Below are 17,196 nucleotides of genomic sequence, written 5' to 3'. Positions count from 1 at the left end.
ATCGTCCTGTTCAAGAATGGACTGAGGAGACTGGTCTGTCTATTCGCAAAAATAGTTTATTAACAATGTTCATGTTCACTTCAGCTCAAATGTTCACTACAACACTTTCTGTTTACAAAGCATTATTACAATGAGCTTTTATAGAAATCTGGATCCTTTTAATTGATTTCAAATACTTCCAGAGAGAGAAATAAAAGTTGCACAACACTGAGCTGAAGCTGTTCCCACAGCGGTGTGCGATGTTAGTGCTTCTGTATGTGCGCGCACTGTAAAGACCCATGGATTTCTCATGCATGCATCAATAGAGCAAGGACATTTTTTAGCGGGACATTATCGGCATACACATGGACAGCAGTATAGTACATGCTCTTAGTGATATGTTCAACAATAGCTCCTCCGCTGCTCTATGGGAACGTTTTCAATTGTTATGATTCTACTCCCAGCTTTAAGTTATTTAACTCTCTGCCGATCTCTAATTCCCAAGTATTCCTTGCGAGAGCTTGTTAAGACACGTCAACACCATACCACCACTATGAAATGTTTTCATCGATAAGAAGTTGTAGAGATATGAATGTTTACCCTTGCCCAAATGGTGTGCTTGTTGTCCATATTAGTGCACAGAGTCCCGAGTTAAAAGTAGCATCCGCCCTCTAAAGATTGGAGGGTGGATAGAACATTAGTAGGTTGTTTGTGTGCGTTTGTCGGCTAAAACAATCACAACACCTCGTCTGAGCTGTAGCCTCTTTGCTGGCCCGCTCGTTTAAAGCATTTGTGCTTCACCAGCAGAGGGGTTTAAATTTGCATTACACACAGTATTACAATAACTGGTAGGTTTGGCGCTTTTGATGGAATTGTAAGAAGGTTGCATGCAACACAGATGATATTGTTTTTGCCACGTATACCGTATTAAGAAATCCACCCTTCATGCAACCAGTGGGCATGTAAAGTAGATGACTGAGCAACAGTGGTGTGAAAGAGTGTGCCCCAGGACAGTCGGTGAGGGCCTTTCAAGAATATCAAGCTATTATCATCAGGGGAAGTTCACTAGAGTATTCTGCGAGGATATGAGCAAATACAGATACTAGAGGACGATCTGGCATGTCCTAGTGAACTGAAATTTAATTACATCCTTAAATGCCGAGTATATTTCCAAAGAGTGAGCTTAAATTCCATCCTATAGGTTGTAACTGATTTTTTTTTTTTTAAGTAAAACATCAAAGGAAATGGTTGCATACAGATGTTTTCTCAATCAACCATATTGTAATTTTCACATGATGCAAGAACTTTAACTTCTTTTGCTCATCTGACAAGATAAAGATGTGTCCTACACAAAATGGTTTTTTTTTTAAATGATGGCATACATCAAATAACACATTTTACCATGCATCAATCTATTTAAAGAACCAAGCCTTGGAAAACAAAACATCAGAACGGTGACTCTTGACCTTGTCAGTGAGTATCAGCTTGACATTCAGCAGCTAGTCCATCTGGTCTGGGAGAGAACAACTGAAAAAGGCACACCAGAACAGAGAAGGCACCAGGAAAAAAAACAAGACTCACTCACTCACACTGTGGCTCTTCTCAGACATGTAAAGAATGTCGTCCAACCGGAAACATCCAGCCTAACAGGATGCGATTTCCATGACTGGGCTAACCAGCATTACAAACAAGATTCCAATAACGGGTGTAACCAGTTAACTTAGCAAAAAGAGCTGAACTTAGTCACTCATAATAAACAAACAAGGGAGGGTTCACCAGGCTGTGGCCTACATGTGATTCCACTTGTGTCATCTCCCTGTTGGTCCTAACAGCTATTGTGCATAGTTGAGTCATATTGGCTTGCGTCTCAGTTGGCCACCTCTCCCTCCCCTCCCATCTAGCTTCTAGCAACAATTACGAGGGGCGAATGTGAATAATTTTATGCAGAATGGGAAGCACACTCCTTTGTTGACACATTACATTACAGAAGCAGCTGCCTTTCTTTATCCTCGATGTGAGTGGGCTCATAATTGAGAAGGTGAAACTGATGTTTCATACCAACAAAAAAATGACACAAGCAACCATTTATTGTGCTTGACTTGACGAGCACTGAAAGCCTTTACTTATGGCTTTGCTCAGGTTTCACAATGACAACACTGTAAAATGAGCTACAGTACAATGAAGGGGTCCTCAGCCGAAATGCAAGCTCGCCGACAAACAGACGGTGGTGTATAAACTTAAAAAAGGCACTAGCTCTTATGGTCACAAGATATCATCTTTAATTCTCTATCGCTACTGCTACAGTGAAACAGAACTGCCTATTTATACAAGCTAAGAATGATGCCACTTGCCCGAGAAGCTTGTGAAGAACAATACCGCATACAAATGTGCACCTACCAAAGCCAAGTTTAAAAAAAAAAAAAAAAAAAAAAAAAAAAAGTGTAAATTGTTAAGACAGATTTTGGGAGGGACAAAAGCAAATCAATACGGAAACATCAATTTCTAGCCACAGATGTCATATAGTTCATTTCCTGTATTAGGTTTGTTTATGTTCAATTCATCTGCCTGTCTTTGTCATGAAATGTGAGATACAGTACAAAGATCCATTTGGTAATAGGTCAGTCCTTTTTCATGTGTTATTTTTCTCCAATTGGTCAGCTGATTTGATGGCGTCTGGACTGCTCACAGCACCGTGCAGCCACTTCTCTTCTTGCGCTTGCGGACCTGCAGTGCTGCTCTTGTGGCCATCTCAAACACCTCCCGCACACCATCCTTCGTCTTGGCAGAACACTCCAAGTAGCCAAAAGCGCTGATCCTACCAGCCATGTCTCTGCCTTCTTCTGTCTTCACTGGCTCCTGCAGGGTTAGATCAGACACCATTAGGGACTCAATTAAAGTGCTGAGAAAAGAAGGAGAGCTCAGTTTACTTTCCAGGGAAAATCACGATACCACTGAGGAGATCCTTGATTTTTTCCCCCCCTTTTAAAGTGAAATTAGAGCACTAACAATCAGTCAAGAATAAGTCATTCCATAAGCAGAATCAATACAAAATTATCAATGTAACTGTACTTAGAACATGAATTATTTTTCATGCAAAAAAAGGCTTTTTTTTTTTACCGTTTACTGCTCTTTTTGTTATACATGTGACAGTAAACTGAGTATTTTTGCATTTGAACTGCTGATAAAACAGTCTAAAGAGTCTAAACACCCCCTCACTACCATAATACTTATTAACAAAAGAATAAGCACAGTTTGATGTGCCTCTCACCGCCTTTTTGGCATGACTCATTTAACAACCCAACGAAATCTTGGAATCAAGGGCTCAAGTTTATGGCTTTATGTCTAAGCCATTTATCACATATCTTACAAATATCAAACCAATGTCTGTTTTACTATGTAAGAGTCAAACTCTTGAACTGACTACTGATGTCTTGATTTCCACAGACAGGAAAAGCTCATCTACAGATTCCACTGTGAAAACATAAAACTGAGATGTTATTCAGGCTTTCACTTTGCTGTTCTCCTTTTAGTGACAGAAAACAAAACATTTTGCTTTTTTGACATATCATTTATAATGTCAGTATGTTTTGATTAGCAAATTGAAATCTTTTACATCTTATGAAATCCGTTTGACAGAGACACATGCTTTAACTTGTTACTGACATTGACATTTTTGACATTGTGATTTTCTATATTTCGATTCTTCTATTGCTTTCTTACTCTAAATGATTGCATGCCAATCCTAGAAGAGGGATTCTTCTTCCTCCTGCTGTCTTCTCTCAATTTTATTTTGTAAAGCCATTTGATAGAAAGTGTCCAATTACATAATATCTTCTTTGCAGTACGAACGCTGTGTTTTGCGATAAGCGTTCATACTCGGTGACAAATTAAACCAGCTTCCCTGAATCATATTTCATGCTCTGACTGTACAGCCATCTGAGGCTTCTGCTTTTCACATGCTGTTCTGGATTAGAACATTTGTCCTGTCATAGTTCTGATGTGGTCGAAAAATATTAAGAAAAGTCCTGTCACTGTCAGTAAGCTGTGAGATTGATGCTGTAGTTAATACACTGGTGGTTTAATGTCATAAACATGTGGTTGAAACCCTGTACAATAATGAATTTTCCATTTCTACACACAGGCCTTTAGTGTTTCTATAAGCTGACAGTTCTTAAACAGAGTACGCTGGTGAAGCAGGAAAAGCAAGATTAACGTCATCTGTCATGTAGCTTCTTTAGAAATAAATGTGAGACTGCAAACATTCACAGGATGGTAGTGCTACATGACCCTTTTTTATTTATTTATTTTTTTAAAAGGGTCAATAACACGTGCCTAAATATGTCAAACAAAATCCTAACAAATGAAATGTTTCAACCCAGCACATATCCAGTGCCTTTTAGTGCCTGAGATTTCAAGAGCTCTCTACCTGCATCAGATTAGCTCATTCCACTGTTCATTGACCGTCAGGGGCCTTTGTACCTGCTTCATCTTGGCTAGCTCTCTCCGTGTATGCTCATCGTTCCTCAGGTCCTTCTTGTTCCCCACCAGGATGATGGGAACATTGGGACAGAAGTGCTTCACCTCAGGCGTCCACTTTTCAGGGATATTTTCTGTCCCAGGAAAGACAAGAAGTGAGCTGAAATACTCAGTATAGGGAGGAGAACTATAAAAAGAGGACAAGCAGTGCAGAGTCACAGTGCAGAACACTTCTCATGATGGATTGCTCTGCAGCCTCCTTGAGGCAAAGATGTTTTTAGCTGCATTAATCCCATCAAGTATATTAGGGTATTTTACAAGGACCCTCTCTCGCTTATTTGACCTACGTTTGGTTATGTAAAATAGAGCAATATGTTCATGAACGATCATTTTAATGGAATATAAGTTATAAGTACTATAAGTTTCGTTATTCATCATTTGTAATATGACATTTTAAAACAGACTACTCTACATTATTCTTTCCTCACCTAAACTGTCTGGGCTGTCAATGGAGAAGCACATCAGGATGACATCTGTATCGGGGTAAGAGAGAGGCCTCAACCTGTCATAGTCTTCCTGGCCTGCGGTATCCCACAATGCCAACTCCACCTGGAAAAAACACAACATCAAAACATGGATTCATCTGGAACAGAGAACAAATGCAGTTTTGCTCCTTAATATTACTCATCTTTATAAACACAGACTTATCTTGTAAACAGTTAACATACCGTTGCCCACTAATGGAGACGAATGCAACAGATAACCAGTCATGACATCACTTCTGCTCAATGACGCAGAAATTCTGAGGCATGTGGAGGATCTGAGTAATCTTCCCAAAGGCTGGAGGTTTAAATATGGGGAACCAAACAATGCTGGAAGTATCTGACATAGTATCGCTTTCCCCTCTGGCTACAACTACTTTCTTCATCTTAAAGTGAATTCTTTTTTTTTTTTTTTTTTTTTTTTTTTTTTTTAAAATCACCCCAGCAGCTCTGACCTAATCAGGGCTTCATACTGTAAGTCTGTTAGTTGTGTAAGGCTGTCAGTGTTGTGGAAATGAACTTGGTGACTGGGCTCATCCCATCACACCACTGATTAATTCAATTAGGGAAAGTGAGAGATTAGCAACCATCAAACCGGTTAGCGTGTCTCCCTCTAAGGGCATCAACAGCCCAGCTTCCCTTGAGTTTGCTCTTCAGCTGACTCATTGGATTCAATGGAAAAAGAAAAAAGAAACTTTTGCAAAGTTTAAATACCAGAACTTTGCTGAATGACAGATTTTTGTCTGCCCACAGAAAGCACAAAAATCAGTTAACAGTCCCAAAATAGAGGTTTGCAGAGGCAGAAGGTGGGAGGTGGCCGAACACTGTTGAGACTGCATGAGGAACCAGAGCTCTATGTTCCCACTGGACTAGTTGTAAGCTGCAGAGTTCAGGAAGGGAAAGACAGAGGAAAAAGACCCAAAACCCCCCAGCTATTTGTGGAATCGGCTCAGTCCGCTGACGATGAGAGCATCTTTGCCTCATGGGGTGGGGGTTGAGGAGCTAAAAACTTGGGGCTGAACACAAATCTAATCCATCCTGTTGTGTAAGAAGCTAAATCTGACGGGATGGTTATCCTCCATAGAGACACTCAAAGACTTGACACTCACATCTTTTCCAAAATGATCCCTTTCTAATCTGTGCATCATGGCTCCCTAACTTTAAATTTCCTGTCCAGAACAAGAGCTTTAACCTCCTGCCTACCTTCACCTAAGAAGTGCAGCCAGGACAAGGACAGGAAGTGAGGCACGTTTATCAGGCAGTAGCATGAGGATGGTGATCCTGAGGAAAGGAATGGGATTGCTAAGATACATCCCTGTTCCCCGTCTGAACAGGAAGCTGGGAAGTAGAGTCATTTCCTGTTTTGCCAAGTTGTGTAGTGATGGTCGGCTAAAGAAAAAAAATAAAACGATTGGACATAACGAGGCATCTGCAGTTTAAACGCCACCCTCACCACCTTCCCATGACTCAGATTCAAGACGTCACACGCACAAAAAACTGTACAGAGGTTTGTTTTCTCTTGTTTAAGGCTGTGCATGCAGCTCTTGTCCAGGAGCAAAAACACACACACACACACGTAAACAATGGTGTCGATAGCACATTATCTCTTGTCTGGCTAATAAGGTCACTACTCTTTCAGAGTACCCCAATAAAAAAATTAAGTGTTGATATTTTTTTTTTGTAATTTGTGGAAACCAAGATTATATTTACGCCGCAATTAAGAAAAATGTATCTTCTTAATTTTCAACTGGTGCCTGTGGCCTGTTTTAATTTCGTTTAATGTAGTCCTTCAGAAAGCTAGCTCCTGAAATATTATAAAATCCACTTCACACTTGCATTCTCAGCCAGCAGTTGCATCATCATAATTAGAAGCCTACTTTGGTCAACTACTTAAAAAACAAACAAACAAACAAACAAACAAACAAACAAACAAAAACCTCAAGTGTTTATAGTACATCTGGCAACATTAGTGCAAACTGTCTGGTGTGAGAGATGGGAGAGGTTGACAGTAGCAGCAGTAATTGAGGCGGATTGGACTTTACTTACACTCTCATGTTCTTAAATCTATAATTAGCCTAAATAATTGAAAAGCATTTCTGTGTTCATGACGAGAGACACCATCACTTTAATCGAGTCAGTTTTTGTGTAAATAGCACAAACCTGTTTTCCGTCAACCTCGATGTCAGCGATGTAGTTCTCGAACACAGTAGGGACATAGACTTCGGGAAACTGATCTTTACTGAAAACAATGAGAAGACATGTTTTCCCACAAGCTCCGTCTCCAACAATCACCAGCTTCTTCCGAATGGCTGCCATTTCTGTTGGGAGAACAACAAGAAGTTCTTCAAAACATGTCTGCCTGAAGTCAAACAACACATTAACCGTCTCATCTATTTGTGGATTTTACATAGTAGTTATTTAAATTATTTGTAGGGATCATAAGATAAATCAAGAACACAGTGCTTTTTTTCCTTGCTCAAGCAGTGTAGCTCCAAAGCAACCACTCTGACATTTCTGACAGACCGTACGGCATTACACCTTCGGGAAAGCTCTGATCTACATACTGTCACGGCAAAATGCAGTCACAGACCTTGAATCCCCAATGCCAAATCTAGTCTACAAAGCCACACAAACAGAAGAGATGGAGGATGAGACTGGAGTGAAGGAGAGGAATAAAAGACATGTTGAGACAAGCTAGGAAATGAAGGGATTTGTTATCATCCTCTGCTGGCTTGCAAGGAGGAGAAAAGTGTAAGGAAATTAGAGTAGTTGGTGGCATCCTAAAAAAGCCAAAACACTAAACTCGTTTTGTTTCCATGTGTGTACTGTGCAGGCATCCTAGCCCTAAATCAAAATCAATTAAATGTTATACCTATGCTTTAAGAAGCTTTGCAAGTTTTTGTGCACAAACCATCAAGAAACATTATGGAGTATCCCCAGGTCAGAAGACTAGTTCAGCTGGTGTGTTTGGGGATGCATGGGGATGAGTTAGCAGTGCAGCTGATGGATGAGCTGGAGCCCTGCTGCCTGGGAGCAGCTGTGCATATAGTCATTTGGCTCCTCACCTCATCCACCTTCTGCCAGACAGTCTTGACACTAATACTCTTCACGAGGGGCACCGACTTATCAAGGGAAATTCATCTTTCTGTGCTACAGGCAAAACTTTAAGTCGAGTCTGCCCCAACGCCCACTTTTAATTGCTGCTCAGATGCATGGCAACACCAGTGCTTTCAATAAGCAGCATCAAGCCATTCTTCAGACGTCACAATGAAACACAGACTGAGGTCATTATTTAAACTGTTGCTGGTTTCATATCGTATCATCAGGACGGCTTGTTAGACAGGATTTATTTCATGCAGAGCTGGGGGGGGGGGGGGGGGGGGGGGGATGTGCAAAATTAATCTTCTGAATACCTTTTAACAAGTCATAAAATAACCATAAAAATAATAAGCTTGTTTAGCATCTCATCCGTTTACAAACACAAGAAAAATGAAAACGGGACACCACAGATTGTACAGATTTTACTACAGGAATAATTTGCAGACTGTTTGATAATACCCATCCCTAAAGTTAATGCTGTGGCAGGTTATCACTAGCAATTAGTTTGCTGTGTTTGGAAATGTGGAGAAATAATTACAGTTTACAGTCAGAAGACGAAGAAACTGACAGAATTTCAGATCTGAGTATCTGAAACCAGGGATTTTAACCAAAAAAAACCCCAAGCACAACTAATTATCTGAATGGGTTGTGGCTGCAGAAATATTTAGAAGTTGGAGAGTAAGGGTGACATGGGACTTCCAGAAAAAGCAAAGAAATTAGAGGTCAAACAACAGCCAGTAAAATTGAGGCAATTTCAGTGAAGGAAAAAAAGCTGACAGCTGGTTAACTGCCCATTCTATGTTGTGGTAAACACCTGGGTTAAGAAATAGCATTACAATGTGGAAATTTAATTGCATTTCACCATGTGTTGCTGACGGTAATCAGCCATGTGGAGCTACTGTCTATAATTGGTTTCAGCTTTTTTCCAAGTGGACACGAGTTGAAGCATAAGGTACCCAGAAAACCTCATATTGCCTTGACTTTTTCAGTAAATCCTCCATTGACCACTTTTGCCAGTAAACATCTCTATCAGCACCTAACCAGCTGACCTCGAATCAGACAACAGCTCATTTAAATACAGTCTGTGGAAGTACGTACAATTATTAAAATTAAATTACATGGACATGGTTAAGAAATAAATAGGCCGAATCAGTAGTTTTGCTCTGGAAAGAGCAAAATGAAAAGGGTAAGTGAATGAATTACTTGTCAGCTCCATTACCATGCATATGAAAACTTGGCATAACCAGGAGGAAACTTTGGGTGTTTGGCGGTTGACAGTTTTAATAACAACTTGGTTACTTGTTTCTTGCTATGGAAATTGTGGTCATGAGTATGATCATATTTTCTGTCTTTTGCCCAAGGACCCACTCCTACACTTCCCACAAACCGTGCTGCAGCTGCAAAGCTTTTGTTAAGCTGCACCAAATACTTAAGTTTGAATTTAGGCTGCTCACTCCATTTACTCACTCCAGTTATTCTGCATGTTTAATATGCTCATGAAGAACAAAAAAAAGGCTTTGACAGCTATAAAAGAACAACAAAAAATAATGAGCTGCATTGAAGAGTGCCTGATACTTCTCAACAGACACCACACAGCATCTTTTGCTTTTCAGAGACTGCCAAATGGACCAGAGATACTCTCAACTAGATGATGGGTTCAGAGCCAAACAAGTGGGAGACAGCAGCACCGAGGCCTCTGTGAAACAAAACAACCCACTTCCTGTTCTGTGGAGCCTGGGAGGAGCTTTTTTGGCTGTAGTTCTGTTTGGACAGGCCTCGGCTGAGCCGGAGCATGGAGGGAGCAGCCAGAGGCAACGCGTGCAAGCAAGCACAGACGTTTGCCTACATTCACATACATCCACATGTACACAGTTGCTCTTTGGAGCTGCACATTGAGTTCTTCCTATTGATATTAGCAGCCTGTGAGAGAACATCTTGACACGTTGACAAAAGGAAATTATGCGTGAAAATGTCCCATATAGTCACAAATGGTGCCAAATCCTCAGGCTGTCTATGACTGATGCTCTCAATTTAGGGACTAATGGATACTAATGACAGCAACTACTAAAGAGGCAGGTGGTTGCTAGTAGAAATCGATTTTGCTCTATCCTCCAGATGACACCTGTTCAACATGATTCAGCATGGAAAAAACTTTAGCTCATCCTCTCCACGTTCATACTGAAGTCTCTTCTTACCCTGATTCAATTAAAACATGTTTGAGCATCGCTTACCACAACTAGTGTCTGACTAGAAACCCCACTGGATGCAGGTGCAGTTGTTACTAAAAAAAATTAACACTCTTACTGAAAGCTTTGGAAAAGCCAAAATAAACTGGCATATATATATCTTTGACTGTACACAATGTAACTCGAGGCATCTGAACGTGCACAGAGATATTACTGGAATACGTTCATAAAAACTCAACTATCATGGTGGAGCTGGCTGAGGACCATCAGTTTTATTTACATCAAAGAAGCACACTGCCTGAAAAAACCAACAAAACAACACAGGATGACACCAAAGCAACTTTAATTAACTGACCTTAGAGTCAAGATTGAGTTACTTGGAAGAAAAGCCAACATTCATCTTTTATCTAGTGAGATGATCCTGAAATTTTTATTTTTCCCATCAAAATCTCAAAGCAAGGTCGTGACCCTTTGAAGAAAAAAAAAAAAGGTAAGGTTGCATTCTGGGTAACCTCAAAAGCAGCCTGTTTGTTTATTTGAAAAATATCCTTCTAGTTATGAAGCTAGGGTGCCTGCAAAAATTCATTGTGACTGCACTTCACATTGCAACATAATGTCTCCTACTGAGGCGCTCTGGTAGCCAATCCCTTAATTCTAATGGATCATTTCAAGTGGAATAAGTTAAAAAAATAATTACCACCACAGTAACTTTCCACAGTTGCATGGTATTTTCTCATAGTGCTGCTGCTATTGTTTTGGGCTCTGAAATACCTTCATGTTCACAGATCTGTTACCAAATCTAGACTTCCTGGATTGTATTTTATGCCTCTGGGGCAACAAGCTGCCATTGAACCTTGTGTTGTTTTCATAAAGGGCCGAGTTCTGTTGAAACAATACAACTCCTGGTCGCAGACTGCGTTAATAGCAGTTCAAACCGAGGAGTCCCTTTCCATATTATTTCACTGAAATGCAGGCCTGAAGAAAAAGATTGATTTCATTAAACTACAAGAAAAATCTGAAAAGAATGAACAATATCCTGTCTATCAGGACTTTATAAGATTTCTGCATTACACTGTGAGCCACGCTGTAAAGACAATGTTCTTGCTAACGCGTTATGTGGTCCCTGAAGGAAAACAGGAAAAAAAAAAAAAAAAGCACTACTATAGGCTGCATTTAATTTTTCACAGTTCATCTCATGCTAAGACAAATGAGCCCAAAAGCAACCGAGGAACAATTTCCACTCTACTGTTTGCACTTGGTGTCAAGAAATGCAGTGACCACTTTCCTGGTTAATAACAAAGAACAGCACAAAAATGACAATTATCTACATACAAACAATTTACCAAGAAAACAAACACATGACAAAAGGTTTTCCTGTGAAGCCTGGAAATTGGCACAAAAAGATTAAAACCCACTGCTCTGAAGCAATAGCTTGCATTTTTATGGTCTCTTATGTATTTGTTGTCAAGTTGTAGGTATTTCAAAAGGCAAGTCTAGTAGCAGGCATTGAAAATTAGATTAGGCTACAAATGCTATGCATTTAACAGTAATACTGTTAAGGGTAATAAGAGTGAACTGCTAACATTATACTTGTCTGTTAAAATATGAAGGGATAGTACAGACAGAATTACCTCAAGGCTGGAATTAAGGGAAAAACAGCTTATGCCACTCTGTCCAAAGGTAACGAAATCCACTTACTCTCCAAATCCCCCAACATGTAAGAATATCTTGTTTGTTCATCCACAAAAAAAGAGAGAAGTATCAAAGTTTAAATAATTATGATGAATATTTCAGTTGGTAAGCTGTTCACATATAATCAAGAGGTATAAATGACCTAGATTTAATTATCCAGTCAATGAACGGAAAATGATTCTAATAACTTATTATGTATTTTTTTATTTATCTTATTATTTCATCATGAAACAGGTGTTAAATACAAACCAAAATTCAACAAACACGAATAAATATTTTTAGCATAGCGTCCTTATGAAGGGGATAAAGTGTAAAACAAGACTTAAGTCTTAAGTCTAAGACTTAGGTCATAAGACTTGGTCCAAAGACAACCATTAAAAGGGAAAGCAAAGCACCATTACTCTGTACAACTATTTGAGCAATGCCCCGGGTTAATGAACACGCCACCTCAATCCTTCTCTAAGGAGGTTTCCTGAGGCTTAAGGGCCAACAGGAGTTATGCAACAAGCTGAACAGAGTTACTGCAGAGTAGAGCGTGACCCTGACCGCTGAGGTAGAGCTGCCTCTCTCTGCTCATGTGAGTTTGATATCAACAACAATGCTGAACATACACGAACATCCAGCTATTAACAAACATGTTGTTCCTGAGACTACAGCGATGATGACTTTTTGTTCTCATGTCCTGCAAACATATAACAGGAAATGAATCCCATCAGGATTGTTTTGCACATATAACAAGGTCACAGGACTGATAGTGTGCACTACAGTAAAAGAAAAAAAAAAAAATCTGACACAGACAGGAGTTGTCAAGGAGCTCTGTCCAACTCTGGTTGTAGAAACAGGTTTTATAACGAACAGAATAATAAAAGCCAGACTGGATTTTGACTCAGTTTGACAGAGAAACATTCATTCCCATCTAGCCTGAATGTCTTCAGAGTAGCTCCAAACTACAGAAGAAAAAGGCCTTTTAATGTACTTCAGGGGCTTGCCTTTTACAAAAATGTCCTCAAGCAACTTCTGCGCCTGAACCGCAACTCACAATAACAGACAACTTGTGCCTTCTATCCTCAAGAGGTGCAGTCCTGAAACAGTCCAGAAACCTTTAGATCTAAGGGCACCCAGGAATTAGCTGCACCTCTGCACGAGGCAACCTAAGAAATGGGACAAAGTTCATAAACTGGCAAAGGCTGTGTATGACATAGAGCAGACAGCCCGCAGGACCAGCTGTCAGCACCACCTACACACATCTCATCTACCAAGATTAAAGATTACACGGAGGAATTTGAAAGAGACCTTCAAGCCATTTCATATCTAGTACTTATTGATCAAATATAGCCCTCTTACTATAAGCTGTTGACTACAGCGCAAAAAAACGAAATGTTTCAATGCCGATCTGCATTACACAAGAGCAGGAACACACAGAGGAGATCAAGTCAGCCTCTCACATTCTTTGGGCACAAAAACCCCAGCTCCTGAGTCTCACCGAGTCATGACCATATGCTACACCCAAGGAAATGGTCAAATGTGCCAAAATCAGCTATGCCCAAGACATTAAAAAACAAACAAACCAAAAAACAAATATGATAGCTTTCGTTAGGCCTCTTAACAGCAATGGACAATTAATCCATATGAAGACGACCAGGTGATTGTAAACTAAACAGAGATTTTTATGCATTAAAGGACTGTTGACATTTTGGGAAATAAGTTGTTTTTTTCTTGCTGCAGTTCTGTAGGTTTGTACCAAGTTGTACCAACTTTCAGGTCGCTTTGTGATAAAGAGATCAGGAAAATCATGGCTTTAAGCCAAAGTTATGGCCTGGCAGAGTCTGGAAGGTCGATTTTAATAAACTAAACTAACTGCCTATCACTTCATAACAACAGTATAAGCATGTGATCAGAAAAGCAAATAAGGTTCCTTCAGGTGTTTGCAGTTTCAACACAATTACATAGGTGGAGTCTCATGCAGCAAAAACTTGTTTGATCACCATAATCAGCTGATTAATGACCTAGATCAGGGGTGCTCACACTTTTTCCTCATGTGAGCTACTTATAAAATGACCAAGTCAAAATGATCTACCCACTACAAAAATCCAAAACATATACTTATTTATAAATATATTGAGGATTCTTTATATCTACAATGTATATACATGCATAACCGCAATATCCAATATTTCACAACACAATTAACTATGTAAATTTTTTGTCATTACCTGAGTTTACTCTGATGACTTGCACTGAATTGAATCAGCCAGGGATGCATAGTCCGGACAGTAGCTGCTGACGGCCAGGTTTAAGAGAAAAAACCGAGAGCTAAAAATTGGAGTTAACTCGCTGACTAGCTTGTCAGTTTTACTACACTTCGCGCCGCTGTTTGCGCATGCGCAGCGACCTAAGCGTCAGAAAAAATCTGCTGTCATCTGACTGGCTTCCCTGTATCAATCAAGTGACGGGATGGATGATAGGCTGGCATCTATTTTTTTAATGCCATGCGATCTACCAATACTACCTTTGCGATCGACTGGTCGATCGCGATCGACGTATTGAGCACCCCTGACCTAGATAGATTGCTTCTGTCAAGCAGTCACGACTTTAAAAGTACAAAGGAAGACACTCTTGCTCTTGAAGCCTGCTGAGAGGAAGTAGGGGAAGACAACAGAGTTCAGTCAGCTGGCAAACTCTAAGGCAAGAAGCAGCGGATACACTGAGAGAGAACAGCTACCATAGGACTCACTTCTCTTCAGTAACTCAGGTCATGAGCAGCCAAACAGGGACGACTTGTTGGCCAAGAGGACTGAGTTTCCCTGAGTTTGTTTTTTGTCTGTTCCTTTAGAAGCCAACTGTTCTCATCTTTAAAGTCATAATAATGATAATAACTACTCAATACTTGTCCAATATTTTCTCAAATAAATGAGTAATTGATTGGCTTGCAATAGTAGAAATCTGTCAGTTATTCAGAGCACAGCCTAAGCTTTCAGGCTGTTTTCTTTCTCACTGGCACTTCACAATCTCTATGAGCATTTCTAGAATCTGTAGGTAAGAAGGACAGAGTTTTTTGGTAGTGAAAATTTTCTGTTTATATTCCAAGTGCTAGTTTACAAAACATATTTGAACAGGCTTCATTTGCATACAGGTAAACAGTCAAAAGAAGGATGCCATTTGCAAAATTGCAATGGAGAACAATTGTCTGTTATCTGAAGGCACTGATGCTTTTTATTAACTTTTATAAAATGTATTTGCATTTCTAAACATTGACTGGTGGACAGAAATGAAAGTGTCATTGCCCAAAGAGGCTAAGCCACAAGGCTAGCTAATGAGTTCCTACACGGGAGAGTCCAAACCTAAAAGATATTTATTTTAAAATCATTTGATCAAAAATAAACTATTAATGTTAAAAAACAAACAAAACAATAACTTGATTCTTAAAATTTGTGGAATTCCAACTTCACATATCTTGTTCTCTACAAAATTCAAAGATATTTCAATAATTGTGAAACTTTAAAAAAGTGTTTACATTTTGTTTTTCGCTTGATGACAGAGCAACTGGTCTGTCTGTCAACAGACCAGTCAAATAATCCATTCATGTGCAACAGCACTTGGATTGTTTTCAAAATCAAATTAAAAAAAATTAGAACAACAACTTCATATGTAGCTGGAATAGGCCCTGCTGTGACCTTGAATTGGATAAGTGGAAGAGGATGGATGGATGGATGAACTTCATGTGTACCATGGGTTAGCACAAATGAGACTTAGCTGCTTAAACAATTTTCACACTTTTTGAAAAAAATAAAATAAAAATAAAAAAACAAAACCCTGCAGGTAGTTCACACGAACTGTAATCTGCCATTTAGACGGCCAGAGTTTTTTTTTAAAAAAAATCCATATTCTAAACTGAACGTAAAGAGATTTTAATGTCTTGAAGAGCTGCCTTGAGATTTTGAGATAAAAGCCAAGTTGCTTTCTTCCTGAGATTCAGCAGATGAATCTGAAACTACAGCCAGACAGCCTAGTTTAGTGATAGAGAAGAAGTCTCTAATGACTTCCAGGCCACCTGGTGATAAATCACTGCACCCATCCAAGGGACTAATCATTTAGTACACATGTGGCATCTACATTTCAAAGACATTCCAATATTAGAGGTATAAATCTGCCAGAAATGCCTTTCACTTCACACTGGCAAACAACGAAATTGAGGATAGAAAGAACAATCAGAATAGAGAAAAGTGCTAAAAGCTGCTATTGGCTTTCAGACTGCAGACCAGTCAGCTGACTCAGGTGCATCAAGAATTTTGGTTAGCTTTCTAATTAATTTCAACAAACTAAGGAAAACATGTATGAGGTTATCCAATATATGTTTCTCTATTGTAGATTAAATCCCCAGTAACAGGGCTGGATTTTCACTTATTTACACATTATTAGTCCAAAGTTCATCCTCCACATTTCTTTCAGTATATTTGAAAAGCACTGTTTGTAGCTTAAACAGGAAACCTGAATCATAACAATGAGAAAATTAAGTGTTCCCAGGAATGGTACACTTGGAAATTTGCCATAAGGAACTGCTTAGCCTTATTGAGGTCGCAGCACTTGGAACAGTGAGAACATACCGACGGGATCTGATCTGGTGCCGTCACTTTTAAACTACCAGCAATGAAGCTATCAACAGTTGTACAGAAACACACCCCGCCAACTACAACCTCGCTGCTTAGACCTTACTGTAAATTACAGCGATGTCAGGAATTAAAGTGTCATCCACCCGAGAAAAGGCGAATGTTAGTAGGAGAAAAAGCCACCACCTTGTCCCTTTCACCCAAGTAAGTGGGCTATAATTAGACAGTCGGATTGTTTTTTTTTGAGTCAAACCACAGGCTCCGGTTCGTATTTACCTGTCACCAGCCGGACGAGAGGTTTTAATTAATCTTAATCCCTGCTTGCTCCTTCCTCTTGATCGTGACACACACAGACACACTTCTTGCTGCAGTGTTCGCTAAATTTACAGAGTGGGTGTTGAGAAACGGGGCAGGCAGGCAGAGATCCTCCCACTGACAAAAGCTACGAGCTAGGCTAACCTTCAACCACCTCCGGTCAAGCCTTTCAAAATAAATGGGTCAGCTTGCGGCTTCTTGACTTTTCCCTTTTTTGTGCTTTGGAAATAAATAAATGATAGAATGTAAACTTTTGTGAATCCAAGAAAAAATAGTTTTTTCCCTTGTCATCGAAGTTTA

At 39.6% G+C, this 17,196-nt stretch overlaps 1 protein-coding gene across 1 annotated transcript; it reads right to left on the bottom strand.

Annotated features, from left to right (window-relative positions):
- Positions 1-40: 40 nt before the first annotated feature.
- LOC146574934 (rho-related GTP-binding protein RhoA-D-like) lies at positions 41-17,027 on the bottom strand. The gene is made up of 5 exons (XM_085275016.1): positions 16,858-17,027; positions 7,158-7,315; positions 4,944-5,064; positions 4,459-4,589; positions 41-2,835 (listed from the first exon to the last, which is right to left on the bottom strand). Exons 2-5 carry the CDS (start codon positions 7,311-7,313, stop codon positions 2,662-2,664), a joined length of 582 nt encoding a protein of 193 aa, XP_085131142.1. The 5' UTR covers positions 7,314-7,315; positions 16,858-17,027; the 3' UTR covers positions 41-2,661.
- Between the last annotated feature and the right edge of the window lie 169 nt (positions 17,028-17,196).

The sequence above is a fragment of the Mchenga conophoros genome, linkage group LG5, assembly GCF_057382185.1.
Source record: "Mchenga conophoros isolate Kocher_MC1m ecotype Shallow Benthic linkage group LG5, M_conophoros_male_GT1.1, whole genome shotgun sequence".
NCBI lineage: Eukaryota > Metazoa > Chordata > Actinopteri > Cichliformes > Cichlidae > Mchenga > Mchenga conophoros.
Note: the sequence above shows the minus strand (reverse complement) of the source record. Positions and strands in the feature narration are given on the sequence as shown.

Bases quoted from the DNA above. Each gene is read 5' to 3' on its own strand.
- LOC146574934 (XM_085275016.1), bottom strand. From the start codon at position 7,313: ATGGCAGCCATTCGGAAGAAGCTGGTGATTGTTGGAGACGGAGCTTGT. The intron at 5,065-7,157 runs GTTTGTGCTATT...TGTTTTTTCCAG, and splicing joins TCGAGGTTGACGGAAAACAG to GTGGAGTTGGCATTGTGGGA. The intron at 2,836-4,458 runs GTACAAAGGCCC...CTAACCCTGCAG, and splicing joins AGCTAGCCAAGATGAAGCAG to GAGCCAGTGAAGACAGAAGA.